Source organism: Electrona antarctica, assembly GCF_951216825.1.
Source record: "Electrona antarctica genome assembly, chromosome: 21".
NCBI classification, from domain to species: Eukaryota; Metazoa; Chordata; class Actinopteri; order Myctophiformes; family Myctophidae; genus Electrona; species Electrona antarctica.
Window position 1 is genome coordinate 9,445,397 of NC_136802.1, and position 17,327 is coordinate 9,462,723.

Genomic DNA, 17,327 nt, shown 5'->3' on the forward strand with positions numbered 1-17,327 from the left:
TAATTTTTGTCAGTTTGAGAACCACTGCTGACTGCTCTGAAGGACTAAAAACGCATACAAAGCACAACAGAGTGCATGTGTTCATTTGTGTGTTAATTTCGTCAACTAAAACCATGACGAAAAATGTTCGTTGACTACCTTTTTCATCACTAAAATGAAATAAAAATGAAATAAAAACTAAGCCATGATGTAAACTAAGACTAAGTATGCTGTCAATTTCGTCAACAAATAATAGTTTTGGCGCCGCTCTATAACAATGACTGATAGCGCTAGCGCTCCACCTCCAATTTACATGTCTCACCTATACTGGAATTTTGCTTGTCTGTCCTTCAAAGCAGCAAACTTATCAATGACACTTTCATTGAAATCCGGAAAGTTCTGAATGAGTTCCCTCTCCATGGAAAGCATGGCCAGTGCATTCAAATGTTCCTGTCCCATTGTGTTTCTCAGAAATGCCTTGATTCTCTTTAAGGTGGGGAAACGTCTCTCAGCTTCAGCTGTTGTCATGGAAGTGGCTATGAGGATGTTCAACAGAGCCACAGTCTCCTGCAGGTCATACACCAGGAGAAGCTGATAGAGCGCCATAGCAGCCTTTGAATTCGGGACTATCGTATATCACAGGGGTTCTCAACGTTTTTGGCCGGGGACCCCCGGAAATGCTTTGGCAATATCTCGGGACCCCCGCCCCGCCCCCTCCCGAACCCCAATATAAATTGACTGCTACAATAACCTTAACGCATTTTGGGCGGGAACCCCTTTTGGTGTTTTAAGCATTATGTTATAATTTAGCTATTGAAAAATAGCAGATCTACAAGCTCATAGCGCGCCACCGAGTGGCGCGCTACGAGCTTGTAGGTCTGCTATTTTTGAAAGATCGTGAAAATAAAATTTAAAAAAAATCTCTCTTTTATTTTTTTTGGAAATAATTTGGGGACCCCCCAAAATAATTTGGCGACCCCCCGAGGGGTCGCTACCCACGGGTTGAGAACCCCTGGTATATCAGGGACAGTTCAGTCTTGAGTTGGGCCGTGTTCAGCATGGGGTAGGCTATGCTCTTGCGGCGATGTTCAGAGCCTCAACAGGGAATCTACGGCGGTGGTCTTTAAACATGTGTCCTTGGAGCAGTGTGGCACTTACAAGGTGGTCAGTGAAGGAGAACCTTTGTGTGGCGTGGGTCAGGATAGTGTCGCAGACCTGTCAAAAATAATAAAAAATATATATGAATTAGAATTATATACATTTTAAAATGTTTAATATATATATATATATATATATATATATATATATATATATATTGTAACCTCTGTGCCCAGAGTCACATTGTTTCTATGTATTTTTTGTTTGCTATGCTCCATTTTGATGTACTTTATTATTTTCTACCAATCCACTACTCTGAGATTTATCCGCTGGACTATAGGCTACAAGAGGCCAGTGAGATGCATGTGTTGCTATGGCAACAAGCAGTGATTGAGAGACCCCGCCCACAGCTCACCTGGCTGATTGAGTGATGGGCCGTCACAATGTTTGGGCCACCTGGAGAGTTTGACTCTGTCAGTCCAGAGTGGAGGTGAACAGAGAGTGAGACAGTCTACTGAGAAGCAAGAGTTTTCCCAAGTCTTGGTATATTATTGTATTTGGATCGTTTGGATATCTACCATTGGATATAGAGACCTTTCTTTCCTTTTTGGAGTATTTTTCCCTGGATATTGGATTTCTAAAGGACCAGACTTTGCGAAGGAGTTTAAGGATGGCCAGAGGAGACTGGCCACACTCCGTGCATACTACAGACTGGTTTGGATTTTGATTTATTTTTGGACACATGAGTTTAGTTTTGGACAGTGCCAGGACACTTGGAATTTACACCCATCCCTTTTGAGGCAGTTTTATTTTATTTTGATTTGATTAAGTGAACATTTTGTTATTAAACTTTATTTTGCTTGCTTTTAATAAATTACAATTAAACTTATTTACTGATTCTTTGTTATTCTTATTCTGAACTGACCCACCACCTCCCTCATTTTGCTATAATACATTTTTATCATTTCAAAACGAACACACACACACACACACACACACACATAAATTCTGTAAATTATGACCGTTAGTGATTGATCATTCTACCGGTATTTACTATTTATAGGATCAAAGTAGGCCTCTTTCTGCAGCCTGCACCAACTCACACAATGGCAATTTTGTTGCTGCTGCAAGATGCTCAAAGTGTGGTCCTGGGGACCTCAAGGGGTCCTTGAGGAAGTTCCAGGCAGTCCACAGCAAAATATGGGACATTTTTACTACTTTAATCCCATTTTATACTTTGAAAATAGCCAATCTACAAGCTCACAACACGTCCCATTACTGCCTATTTTGAGCATGTACAGTCTGGTTCCCTTCCTTCCTTCCAGAGAGGTACCTATGGATGTCACTAGCTCGTAGGTACCTTTGGGGGCCACTCCCCCGAGGGGTGTGGTTTTGCCTTAAGGGGTGTGGTTAACCCTTCTTTTTTTCACGCACTGTGTAATATAGTAGGTGGACAGTAGGTGTCAGACCAGAGCTCTTTACTCTATACTACTCTATTCTTATAGCTGGCATATAGCAAATTGTAATTTGCACTGTTCATTCCACTACATGTGTTTACATGTAATACATGCAAACACATGTATGTACTACTCCACTACATCTCATAGGCATGGAGTAAATTACTTTTACTACACTACAATTATTTTAAAACTTGTTTTGTTACTTTGTAGATTTTTGATCACATCACAAACACCCACATTCATTTTAGCCATATAGCTACACAAGCTTGTGAGCTTGTACATCTGCTATTTTCCAAAAGATTTATATATATTTGAAAATTTGAAATGATACATTATGCATAAAGTGTCATTTCTACTTGTTACTTTTGTACTTTTACTCAAGTAAATGTTGCATTACAAACTTTTACTTGTATTTACCAAAGTAGTACTTTTAGTGCTTTTTCCAGGGGTATTTGTTTTCTCTTTAAAACATTTCTGGGGTCTACTCAGGTTTTTAAGTGAGTTAATTCTTAAGGTGCTAAATTAATTACATTAATTACATGTCTGTCTTGCAAGGCAGTTTGTAATCCCCCAAACCCCACCAAACAAAGAGTTAATTTGGCCTAGTATTATTGCTGGGGGGGGGCAGCAAGGCTGTGCTCACTGTCAGCATCTAGTTAACATTTTTTCTTGTTCTGAGCAGTGCTCAGTGTATTCTCTGTTTAGGGCCAGATAGCATTCTAGTTTACTATGCTTTAGTGTTGCTTTTTTCCAATGTGTCAATAGCTTTCCCGTCTTATTTGTTTTAGTACAGTGGATTTTCTATCTGGTGGCTCTTGCAGAGTTCCAAGGCCAGCTGGCTGAGGGGGCATCTCTCTAGAGTTTTGCTGTGTGCCTTGTTATGGAGTGCATCTGGGTCACTTTCTTTTAGGGGGTTGTAAAATTAATAATCCTGCCCTGCATGCATTATTTAATTAATCATATCCACGTTGACAACGTTTGTAATAAACCAACCCGTTTTTAAATCCGTCAAGATTTGAGCGAGTTATGACTGTTTTTGTTTGAGCTGCCATTGAACATACTGTACTGTCGTCCCGAAGCAAGATGGCCGCCGAGTGAACTACGTCAGAGACTCCACCTTGAGCCATATAGCCTTTATACATGTCTATGGTCTCTATAGCTGTATGTAGGAGGGGCCTTTTATATATGTCTATGGTCTCTATAGCTGTATGTAGAGGGGTCTTTTTTGCCACATCACAGAAATTGCATTTCCATTCATGCCAATGGACTCTGGTTATGGGACTACAGCGTTGACAGACAGCCCCTTCAACCAATCAGAGACTCTGGTTGTTCAGATTATAGCTATCTACGATTTAACTTGCTAAGTTGATAGCATCGTGGTTCATAGCTATCCCTACTGAAAGGGTCACAACTGCACAAAGAGTAATGTCTTTACTCAAACTGTCTAAATAATATAACTCAAGTGTCTTTTATACTTTTATTGTCGTTTAACAAACATACATTTAAACACATGAACTAATTATCTAGGATTGGTTTAAGGGTTAGTTTTAACCCAGTTTAGGTTAGACGTTTAGTTAGGTTTAGTTAGGTAAATAACCTGCATAAATGAGACGGAGATACACATAGCATTCGTCAATTACAGGCAGGTTACAACACATGGATAACACATTATTCATTGATTATTAATAGTTTGCATTATGTATCAATAATTACCATTGGTCTATGTGAGCTGTGTTGTTCATCGTACGGTTGGCACGAGGTGTGGACTCCTGTTGATGTTACTAGAATCTGAGCTACTAGAGTCCTCGCAGGGTTTATAAAAACTCTGTTCGGTGGAGACCGCCCTGTAGGCGGTTCCGTACCAGCTTGGCATCATTGGCTGCTGAGCACATTGTAACAGCCTTTCTATTGGTTGAAAGACCAGGAAGTATTTCCCCACTGACATGTGATAGCCATGAGGTCTGGCTGTCCTCTCTCTTCCCTTGGGAGGCGGAGGTGTCACATTTCACACCTTCCTGTTAACTTGCTTTGCCAGCAGTAATGGTGACCTCTTGTCGAGTCAACTCTGGTATAGTACCTTCATTATTGAACAATATCAATATCATGGATATTTCCACACTGGTTATGGGACTACAGCATTGACAGACAGCCCCTTCAGCCAATCAGAGACTCTGGTTATGGGACTACAGCATTGACAGACAGCCCCTTCAGCCAATCAGAGACTCTGGTTATGGGACTACAGCATTGACAGACAGCCCCTTCAACCAATCAGAGACTCTGGTTATGGGACTACAGTGTTGACAGACAGCCCCTTCAACCAATCAGAGACTCTGGTTATGGGACTACAGCATTGACAGACAGCCCCTTCAGCCAATCCGAGACTCTGGTTATGGGACTACAGCGTTGACAGACAGCCCCTTCAACCAATCAGAGACTCTGGTTATGGGACTACAATGTTGACAGACAGCCCCTTCAACCAATCAGAGACTGGTTATGGGACTACATCGTTGACAGACAGCCCCTTTAGCCAATCAGCCTCACCAAAACAACCACAACAACCACACAGGAATGACCAATAGGGTCTGAGCAGGTTGGAGCTGACCAATAGGGTCTGAGCAGGTTGGAGCTGACCAATAGGGTCTGAGCAGGTTGGATCTGGGTAGAATCTAATAAAAACCCACATGGGAATTAAAGCCCATTTGTGATTTTTTTCATAGCCTGAGCACAGAACGTGATGAGAGCGTGTGATTTGTATTTATTACTTGTCAAATTATTTCAGTCATCAATGTTTATCGCTCATTGTGTTTATTGTGTATAGCTTTTTTCTTTGTTTTTGGGCTTGACCCCGGGGATCCTATAGCTGCTTGCAGCTATATTTATTATTATTATAGAATATGGATAATTGCTATGGACTTGGATGGTTTTAATTACTATGGACTTAGACTTAGATGTTTTTTATTACTATGGACTTAGACTTAGATGGTTTTTATTACTATGGACTTAGACTTAGATGTTTTTGAGTGGTGTAAACCACTCCTACAACTGGCTTTGTTAGTTTACGTGTCTGTCTGTCTGTGCTCAAAAAATGAGCATGGTTGATGCTGATTGGTTGATGCTGATTTCATTACGTCAGACATTACGTCAGACCACAGCTGATCAGGCTATATAATACCTTACACAACTCAGTTCACACAGGTGTGATTTTTTTATTACTATGGACTTAGACTTAGATGGTTTTTATTACTATGGACTTAGATGGTTTTTCATCTCAACTGCTCATTATGGCTTCCCAGCAGCACCGCAATGCCCAAATATGGGGTTCCTGACATACATACTTATGTACTGTGACCTCACTGGTATGATACGACCAATCACAGCCAGTATGATAAAAAGCACTGGAGCCTCAGAGAGAGTTCAGATTGAATCAACTTCTCCAAGACTCAACTCTTCACCTGAGATCTCTACCAGGCTGTTATCTTCAAGACTCTTTCCACCAAGACTCAACTCTTCACCACAGATCTCTACCAGGCTGTTATCTTCAAGACTCTTTCCACCAAGACTCAACTCTTCACCTGAGATCTCTACCAGGCTGTTATCTTCAAGACTCTTTCCACCAAGACTCAACTCTTCACCACAGATCTCTACCAGGCTGTTATCTTCAAGACTCTTTCCACCAAGACTCAACTCTTCACCACAGATCTCTACCAGACTGTTATCTTCAAGACTCTTTCCACCAAGACTCAACTCTTCACCACAGATCTCTACCAGACTGTTATCTTCAAGACTCTTTCCACCAAGACTCAACTCTTCACCACAGATCTCTACCAGACTGTTATCTTCAAGACTTTTTCCACCAAGACTCTAGAATCTAGAAGCGTACTTACTCTATAAGGGTGACCGGGCTCTCCTTTTCTTTGGCTCTTGAGCTCTTCGTTCTTCTACAGAGCAGGAAACCAACAGGTTTACTTAAATTCACCATTAACTGTTAAAACATGCTTTCCTGGACGTTGCATCATAAAGGATCACCAAAGGAAGATGGTGCTGCTGTAGCATTGAGACACCAGCTGTACTACTTTGGAATGATCAATGACGAGAACCACAAGGATGAGGTTGGTGTGCAGGCCTTCAACACACTGACTTTACTCTGGAGGCAGTTGGCCCCAGTGACCTCTGGAAGAGGAGTACCTCACTTTGAGGTTCCCTCGCGCTGGGGCCACACAGCTGTGCTGATTGAAGATATTGTCTACCTCTGGGGAGGGTGTCAGTTTCTGTACTTCTCAGACGAGCACAACAACGTGCTTTATGCATTTGATGTTGACACCCACACATGGTTCAAACCACAGGTTTCTGGGTCAGTTCCAGAGGAGAGGTGGAACCACTCAGCCTGTGTGTTGGGGAAGGTCATGTTTATCCATGGAGGAAAAACCAAGCTGACTGGAGAGACTAATGACATCTACAAGTTGGACACCAGCACGATGGTCTGGTCTGTAATTAACACCAGAGGAACTCCACCTCCTGAGTCATCAGGTCACTCTGCAAGCATCATTGGGACAAAGATGTTTGTATTTGGAGGCTGCTGGTTTCAGTACTACAACACCATCAGAGTGTTTGACACAGAGACCAACTACTGGGTGACAACACCTTCTGCACAGCCTCTTCGAGAAGGACGTTGTAATCATTCAGCCTTTACCTACAATGGAGAGCTGTACATATTTGGTGGTTACTGTGAGGAAGGAGACCTCAATGATGTGTGGAAATTCAGTCCAGAGACCTTCTCCTGGAAGAAGGTTGAGCCCAAGGGGAAAGGCCCGTCTCCGACGTTTAATATGTGCTGTTGCATGGTGGGAGATCGTGCCATCCTCTTTGGAGGATACCCCACCTCTGATGACCTGTCTGTCTTAGACTTCAGTCCTAGCCTCAAGACATTATGTAAGCTAGCAGTTATTCAGTACGGTCTGGAGCAGTCTGGACTCCCACACAACATCAGGTGGGAACTGGCAGCCATGACTAGCAACAGCAACGGAAAGAATAAAACATGAAAACAAAACAAAACAAAAAACAAACAAACACTAAATCAAAGTTAGTGAGCTGGTAGTAATGACTACCATCTTCCACAACAGACGTTTTGTAATAATCCAAAGATAAATGATGACAGGAGATGCAGTCAAATAGACCCCTGACTGAAACCCTGTCTGTTAGCCATGGGTCAAATATGCCTTTATCCAGGCCCGTTCCCAGGCCTTATCAGGAAGGAATCATGCTGCTGAAATATGTTTCCCACTGAGTTTTTTAGCGGTCTAGGCCTTACATTAGACGTCGAAACAACGTCATTTCAACGTCTATGTTTAGGCCTCCCAGCAGGTCAGTCATGCCCAAATATGGAGTCCCTGATACGTCATACTTATACTGTACCTGTGAGTGTCCAAATAAGTCAGAACTATAATTCATGATTAATTTATTAAATTATTTTTAATTCATATTCAGCATTTTCTTTCTCTCCCTGAATTTGTGCACGTGTCTCATATGCATGGCTATGTGCGTGCATGTGCGTGCGCACACACATGCACACGCGTGCCTGCAATACGTGCATGCCCATACACACGCCCTGCATGGCTATGTGCGTGCATGTGCGTGCGCACACACATGCACACGCGTGCCTGCAATACGTGCATGCCGGGAAGCAGTTTTCTGTCTGGTGGTTGTGCTTGTTAGTCCCAGAACTAGCTGGCTGAGGGGAACCCAACCTAGTAATTTGAGAAATTCTAGTAAGATTAAAAGTATTTTAGCAACTTAGTTGTAGTGTTACTTTTAGTAGCAAATTCTGATTTAAGCTCAGTCTTTGAACAATCCATTGAACTTTAGGCCTGCCTAGGCTACTTAAACTATCTAGTCTTAGCCAACTAAAAATTAACACTGGCATAAAATAAACTAAAACATAGTTACTATTGCAAACCAGCACTATAGGCGAGAGAGAGAGAGAGGGGCACTTAAAATGTTTGCCTGAGAGATGTAGTAAAGAGATGTAGTAAAAGTTAAAATGAAATCAAATTTTAACTCAGTAAATGCATAGTTACTTCAGTTCTGACCACTGATAGAAAAAGAAAAGAAAAAACATTTCCCCACCCCCACCATGCAGGCACATCTGGCTGGAGGACCATGTGTCCCAGACTGTTGCGTTCCCCAGGTTCTATGTTCCCCACCATGCAAAAAAGGTTCTTTGTTCCCCACTTAGAATACACCTAAACCTAAACCAGAAATCTAACCTAGTAATTTTAGTAATTCTAGTAAGACTAAAAGTATTTTAGCGACTTTTCAAGATGGCGGCAAGCTAGACGGACGTGTGTCTCTCAACTCCGCAGCTTGTTACAAATTATTTAACAAAAAAAAACAGACTAATGGAAAAGTGAGCAGTTTTATTTAAGCAACCTGATGAATAACAAAAGAATGCCCAAACGAGGTGGCAAAAACCAAGCCAAGTTGAGCTTTGGTTCCGCTGGGTCCAAGGAAAGCGGGGAAGCTTGATGATTTGAACATGGTGGACCCTATTGGAAACAAGTGTAATGCTTAATTGGGTCGTCCACTCACAGTTAACAGCCTTTGTATTGAGTTTGTGCTTGAAATGTACTGTAATTCTGCAAACTGTTAATAAATTCTTCAATCAATCAATCAATCAAAGCTAATGCTAGCAACATGGCTGGGGCTGAGAGCTCGGGAGCTGAGGTGGAAGACACGGGCCGTCACTCAGAGAGTGCAAGTTGCTCTATTCTCGAGGCTATCAAGGAGATGAAATCCGAATTCTCACAAAAGTTAGATTCAGTCATGTCGGCGATTGAAGGTATGAAGAAAGAGGTCGGAGATTGCAAAGAACGAGTCAAAGGTGCGGAGACTCGCATCTCTGGCACTGAGGACATTGTTGCTAGCTTACAGACTAAGGTCCAGGACCTGGAAAAGAAATACAAGCAAATGGAGCTAAAGGTTCTGAGCGGAGAAACAAGGTCCAGAAGATCCAATGTGAGATTGGTAAATTTGCCAGAGAAGACAGAGGGTTCTGATGCTTGTGACTTTCTCGAGCAGTGGCTGGTAAAAACATTGGACTTAACGTCGAAGCTAACCATTGAAGTGGCCCACAGGATTGGGCCGAGAAGAGAAGACAACGCTCCTCCGAGGACTCTCATCATGAAATTCCTGGACAATAGAGACAAGGTGAAGGTGATGAGGGCTGCTCGAAGGGCCAAATCAAGTACGGGGATACATCTATAAAACTCTACCCGGACATGGGACTCGGGCAATCAATTAATACAGTTGCAACCACTATATTAATGGCAATTATTTCATACAACTTAAGTTAAAAAAATCTGAACTATCCCTTTAAAGGGAAACTTAGCTGATGTTGAACCTAAATCCGATTGCTTTAATCGTCATATGAGGTGATTGTGACGTGAGAAAATGTGTCATTTTCCAAAGCGGCGTGTATAAAACCCCAGTCTGTAGATCTATCTTCATGTTTACCTACCACTCTCTTTCTGGAAGTCTTGCTTGTACTTAACCTTAACCTCAATCTACATCGTTTCATCAACTCGTCTCCGCTTCGGCCTGCCCATCTCATCTCTCCATCTTTGTGTTGTTTTCAATTCAGAGGACGACCCCTTCCTCCTGTACGCAGCATTGCATTCTGGGAACCACTGTCACACCTAACAGAAGAGTCCACTTCCAGGTGAGAGGAGAGGAGACTGAAGAGGGGGAAATGGAGCTAGTTGACTGTCATTCAAATCAATGTTAATTTTGTCAACTAAAAACTATGATAAAAATATCCGTCGATTACCTTTTTTCATTGACGAAAATGTAATAAAAACTAAGCTATATATATAATGACTAAGCCTATTCACATATAAGGTTATATATTATATATTGTTTCGTCAACAAATAAAAACTAGACTAAAGTGTTAGGGATGGAGATCTCTGACAATTTGAAGTCAACTTTACACTTAGTCGACTAAAGTCTTATGATATTTAGTCGACTAAAGTCTTGTGATATTTAGTCGAAAAAACTACAACCTTTCAGATGACTAAAATATGACTAACACCATACATTTCAGGGGTAGAGTGGCCGGATCGTAACCGCAAGGTTGCCAGTTCGAAATTGCAAAGTGTGGTTGCCTACATCGCACCGACTCCATTGGGGACCTTCAAACCTCCATAAATCGGACTCCAGGATCGCTGTCCTTGGTGGATATTCTGCCAGTACAAGTATACAGTATAAGCCCATGACATATATGTTCATAATATAGACATGAATGAACAAAGTCAGTCAGGATCGGGATGTATTATTGAGAATTCCACTCTTCAAAGTCGGCGCTCGTAGTCTCGTAAAGGCAGTGACGTCCCTTAAAAGCGACAGGTTCTCTGTCTGCCGTCTCCCTCTGCTCTGTTAACATTATGGGTAACTCATTCAAGTGGTAAATTAAATGTGAAATAGATCCTCTATTGAGAAAACAACAATATATGTTGACAAAGACATACATTTGGAAACATATTTTTATTCAATATAGTCTTCAGTTCATGTCGTATTCTTTTAAAAGTAGGCTAACTACAGTTGAATTTCAATGGACTTCTATGGGCCAGAAGTGGGGCCGCTGTCTCATTTGGGTGCGTGAAATTTAGTCCCTGTGTGTCTATGCATAGGGTTCCCATTCCAAGGAAGCTCTGAGAAGGAAGAGAGTCACGTGACTGGGCTGTGCCATGATACTTTCATGGACACTTTCATGGGAGCCAAACTCACACCGGAAGTGCAATGAATACATGGCAGTGAATGGAGCCAGCTGGACCAGCTCATAACAAACATTATTTATGAACAATTGAGACCTTTTGTAAAGTAATAACGTCTGGAAAATAACAGAAGACATATTATTGTCTGCTGTGTTGTTATTCGATGTGTACACTGTGTAATTTTTTATAGAGGTATGGTATCTAAAGAGCACAAAGTACCTTTCTGAACGCACCAAGTATCGCAAGACTTCCCACCGTTTCCTGTCTGGCAGCCAAATCTCGTGATACTTCGGAGCCAGAAACGATACCTGCTGCTGTTTAGATCCTCAGATAAAATTATATACTGTGCACTCTGTGCACATCGAAAAGTAAGTGATTAGAAAACAACCTGTGATTTGTCTTCTGTTATTTTCCAGAAGTGATTACTTTACAAAAGGTCTCAATTGTTCATAAATAATGTTTGTGATAATTTCAGAGCTGCCAAAACGGTCAAGCAAAGATTAAAAATACTCAACGGTTTCTGCGCCAAAGGAAACTTCGCCGAGGTTTCCGTTGTCTCCTATGCCCGATATATGCTTCTTTTGGAAAAAATCACTATCACACACACAGCGCAGCAAAGGGGTTTGCGTCGGTTTGTATTCTATAATTACCATATAGATTAAGACACATGGGAAGGGACCCTATGTACAGTGTAGTGTAAACAAACAGAGGGTCCCGAGAGGGGCTAATACATTGTGTGAACAAAAGGCTATTAGCCCCATCTGGTGACCTGGGGTGACACCAATACATGTGAACATGATTGACTAGAATACATAGAACATGATTGACATCTCAACTCTGATTGTATACCCATGATTCTGATTAAATACATGATTCGCATGATTAGAGGCAATGCCAGAGATTATTTACAGCATGATTTGACGATTATATAAAAATAGAGAAAAGTAGAAAAAGTTTAAAAACATTTTGACAATATTGAAAGCAGCTATAAGTAGAACCCCAAATAGCCCTATAAGGGCTGTAAATGGTCACCTTAAAGGACGGTAATAGTGTCTACACCAATTTCCAAAATCTGTCTTATTTATAAAAGACAGAACCAGAAAAAAGAGAGAAAACAAAAATACACATGAACTCTATACAATCCTCTATTGGCAATATTTAAATAAATGGCCTAATGTCAAACTCTTCATTGCACGGGTGCCATAGTTTTAAGGTAGTGGATTCACCATAATTCTCTTTAAGAGGAGATTGTCCATATCGCCACCTCATCTTGGAAGGCGTACTTTTTCTATACCCAGGTATCTTAAAGATGAAACATTTTCATCCCCATTTCTGATGGTACTGATGTGTTGTGCAATGCGCATTTTCAATGCACGTTTTGTTTTCCCGACATATGTCCCACAGGGACATCTGAGCAAATAAATTACATGAGTAGTTGTACATGTTATTTTGCCCCTTAGTTTTCCTGTTGATGGGTGATAGAAAAAATGACATTTCTCTGTGAAGTGACATTGAGCACACGGCCCACAGGCACTCTTTGAAGAATGCCGGCTCACTGCATGAACGGCCTGTTCGCGCGGGCTCACGCTGCTGCTTGCAAAACTCCTGAACTGAGCTTGTGCCACATCATGAGTCCTGGCAATGTCTATTGCTCTATCCAAAGTTAGATCGGACCCGACATTGAGCAGCTTCTCTCACACTTGGTGAATTAATCCCAAAGACCACACGTCTCGTACCATCTCTTCACTGTCGTGATAGTTACAGTCCTTAACAAGCAGTCTCAATTCTGTCACAAACTGTTCAAAAGGCTTGTTAGCTCCCTGTACTTTCTCTTGGAACTGGTATCTAGCGAAAGTCACATTCACTTTGGTCTCTACATATGCTTTGAAGCGGTCATAGTATGTTTTCAATACTTTACGTTCCTCCTCTGTAAGTGTCCATGTATTGTAGACATCCCGGCCTTTATCTCCAATCCAGAGAAGCAAGTAGCTGCACTTTTCCTCTTCACTCTTCTTTTTGAAAGGAGCAAAGGACCAGAACATAGGGAGACATATAGCCCCTTTCAGGACCCTCGGTTACCTTTTCTGAATTTTGGACGTACGGTACCCTAGGGTCCCTGACAGCTTATTCCACCCTCCATAGGATGGAGATGTACATACACTCTGTTCACGGAGTTGAGTGTTGGTGAGATGTTTCAAAGATGCATAACGCAGCTATAGGAGACAACGGAAACGTGGGCGAAACTGCATTAACCGCCGAAGCCGTTAAGTATTTTTAATTTTTTTGAAGTTTTGGCTTCTCTGAAATTCTCTCCTCTTCCTTGACTTCCTTATTGACTTCTTGTACCGCCTCCCGCACCAGGGCAGGGTGGTCGGTGCAGAGATGTCGCCGCTCAGGAGGCGGTACAATGGGAAGTCAATAAGGAAGTCAAGGAAGAGAGAGGAGAGAGAAGTTCAGCGAAGCAAAACTTTAAAAAAAGATTAAAAATACTTAACGGCATCGGCGGTTATGCAGTTTCGCCCACGTTTCCGTTGTCTCCTATAGCTGCTGTTGTGAATTATATCCATGCTGTCAGAATGGCAGCCTCTGGTGGACATTCCCCATTCCCTGCATCCACAATCACACATGTGTTTGCCATCACACCACTCAACTCATTAGCCAACCAGTTTAGGTGTGCCCTATATAACCAGCAACTCACCCCACACTCCTCACTCTCCAGCCTTCACACAGGCAACATGCAGCACCTGCAGATCTCCCTGAGTCTACCCACTACTCCAGCCATGCGTACTTGAGCCTTTGTTCTGCTTTGACTTTAATATATTATTTGTATACAACATGTTGATCGGTTATTGCTCACTTTGCCATAACGTTTAGATAATGCTGTATTCTGAGTACTTTGCCATTGCACTAGTATAGTTGCTAATGTATTCCTTTGTTTGTAGAAACCATGGTGAACGGAGAATAAACTGCCACATTGTTAAGCTATACTTTGGTGTCACAATCTCTCTGACCGGGGATACTTGGGTGGTCAGCTCATAGCCCACAAACACAACCAGAGAATATTTAATAGCTGCGTTATGTATCTTTGAAACATCTCACCAACACTCAAGCGGCGCCGCCGCTCTCCGTGAACAGAGTGTATGTACATCTGCATCCTATGGAGGGTGGAAGAAGCTGTCGGGGACCCTAGGGTACCGTATGTCCAAAATTCAGAAAAGGTAACCGACTCCTGAAAGGGGCTAGGAGACATATCACTTCGTCATATGGTTATTATTGTATTTGTCAAACCGCAAATACAATTTGTCTAATAAAAAAGCAATGGAAGTATTAATTTCTTTCAAAAGTATTTTAGGGGAAAAAAGTTGTATTGTTAGTGTTTTTTGTATATATTGTTGTGTGGTCATTAGTGGTGTTTTATTTTTGTTTGTGATTAGTGCTGTCCAGCGATTATATTATATGCTACTCTATGCATATATGGGACAAGAGTGAGAGTTAAAAAAAAACACTGGTCCATAGTACCAGAGCTAGCCGCAGCCCTCATTAAATCGAATGCCATATTGACCATGCTTGCACCTTCTCCATCCCTATTCTCTATATCACTAAAGACTACGCTTCAGACCTCCCAAAACAATCTGATTCGAGTCATTCGACTACTTCTCGCCTCGGCCTGGGGGATGACTCACCATTCCATTTGGCTAGTTTGGGACGGCTCAGGGTAGAAGGTAGGCCTACTGGTGGCCTAGACTCTCGTATCGTTTTTCATTTTCCCATATTTAAACAAGTCTCAGTGCTTTTCAGTTTATTTTCCTCGTAGAAGTTTTTGTATTGACTTGTGCTTTCGTTTGAAGTGTACCCATTCTACATAGGAAATACAATTTCCAATCTCTCTCTCTCTCTCACACAAAATATTTGAGTTCAATGAGTTGAGCTTGGAAGTTGGAACTATTTTTCTTAATACTAGAACGCAATATCACTCCGCCTTCTACAACGCTTTGCATGCACGGTGTGGATGTAGATGTAGATGTAGACTAGAGCCTCAGCCTCGTATCACTCCGCCTCACCTTCCCATCCCCGGGAAATTGCCAATTTCAAGAAGCTGGAAGCACAGACGCACATTTGGTCGTACAACAAGTAAGTTATAATTGTGAATAATGTTTTACAGCAAATGTTTTTATAGTTTAAGTGTGAGTGTTGTGTTGGGGTTGTATTTGAGTACATTTAGCGAATTCAGAGATATAATTTCCATATTTTCCGTCACACAAGAGATTGTAGGCTACAAGCTACATCTTTTAGCTGCTTGCTAACGGCTAACTTTATTTGATGTCATCTTCTAGCCTATAGGCTAATAAACAAGACTTAAAATAGTGGCTGATTTCAACGGTGCACGTTAGTCAACAGTGTTGTTCATGCGGCGCGAAGCGAAGCGTTGTGAGCTTGCAGATCAGCCATTTTCACTAGTTAGTATGGTAGTTTGGGTCCCAGATACACGGTGACAGGTAGGTCGCCCTTTCCATCTCCCCCGCTTTTTTCCGCCGACCTCACGCTGACCGCTCGGTGCGGCCGTACTTCAAGTTCTTGTATTCTTTATTTTGCTTTACTGAGAAAAAGGCGAAAAATCCTGCTTGGGGCGCCAGATTGCTCAGGACCGGCCCTGCTCTCGTCTCTCTGGTCTCTCTCTCTCTCTCTCTCTCTCTCTCTCTCTCTCTGGTCGCTGCAGCTCAGAGGCGAGACTCGTACCTGAGCAAGGAGCAGGAGAGCCGTCTTCCCGGACACTGGCTGAAGAGTAAAGGAGCTTACAGCACCATGGCCGACGCGCTGTGGCGCCTCCGAGACTTGATGCTCCGAGACTCTCTGAACATCCGACAGTCCTACCACCAACTGTAGACTAGTGGTGGGGGGGGGGGAACCCCGAACCCCGAACCCCAGGGGTCCTTGAGGGAGTTCCTGGGGAGTCCCCACTCCCCAGCTATCAAGTGTGGAACCAAATGGACCCTTATGGGTCTGTAACTCTGAGAGTGTACAAATATGTACACTCTCAGAGTTAAATTAACGTTGATTTTACAATATAAGTTGGGGGTCCCAGAGATAGAAATGCCATTTAAATGGGGGGGTCCGTATAGACTAATGCATGTCAAACTGGGGGGTCCTTGAAATTAAACGGGTTGAGAATCACTGCTAGAGCCGTACAAAAAAACTTCTCTTATGGGGGGTCCCTGGCATTATCTCTTCAAATGGGGGTCCGCTCCGCGGGGCTGATTTGTGTCAAGAAATGGAACAGTTTGGTAACCATGCACTGCTGTAGATCTGTAGACCTGATGCTCAGAGACTCCCTGAGCATCTGGACAGTCTTACCACTTGTAGATCAGTTGATTCTCAGCCACGGGTTGAGAGATGCATTAAAGCCACGGATTCACGGATCCCCGTTTTTTGTATACCGTTTTTTATTGACTTTCTTGGGACTTCAGTCTACACTGTAATAGATTACAGTAGACTTCAGTCTACACTGTAAAATCCTCAGTGTTCATTTAAACCGCAGGCTCGTTAAGGGTCCCATTTAGGCCTGACCTCAAAATTTAAAACAATTCTTCTAAATCCTCCAGTTTTCTGAAATCAATATTTTCACGATTTTTCAAAAATAGCAGACCTACAAGCTCGTAGCGCGCCACTCGGTGGCGCGCTACGAGCTTGTAGATCTGCTATTTTTCAATAGCTAAATTACAACATAATGTTTAAAACACCAAAAGGGGTTCCCGCCCCAGAATGGGTTAATTGGGTCCGTTTGAACCCTCGAGAGTTCACAGGGATGTTTCACGTTCAAATGGAATAAAGTATAAAAGAAAACCCACAAAATAAATGTAAAAAGTCATAGAAAACCACGTATTAGAACAATATCAGTCACCTGAACTACGGATGGATGTCTTCAATGAAGCTATCATGGTTCAAAATGGAATTTGAAGTTACAAACATGTTGTGAAATGTATTTATTTTTAAAGGACCATTCACACTGACCACTAGAAATATAGA

The 17,327-nt window shown here is 42.1% G+C and overlaps 1 protein-coding gene across 1 annotated transcript; it reads left to right on the plus strand.

The window, feature by feature from the left end:
- Nucleotides 1-6,940: 6,940 nt before the first annotated feature.
- Nucleotides 6,941-7,576, plus strand: LOC306913841 (kelch domain-containing protein 3-like; the record flags this gene model as incomplete). Its single annotated transcript, XM_079490651.1, has 1 exon — nt 6,941-7,576. One exon carries the CDS (start codon nt 6,941-6,943, stop codon nt 7,574-7,576), a length of 636 nt encoding a protein of 211 aa, XP_079346777.1.
- Between the last annotated feature and the right edge of the window lie 9,751 nt (nt 7,577-17,327).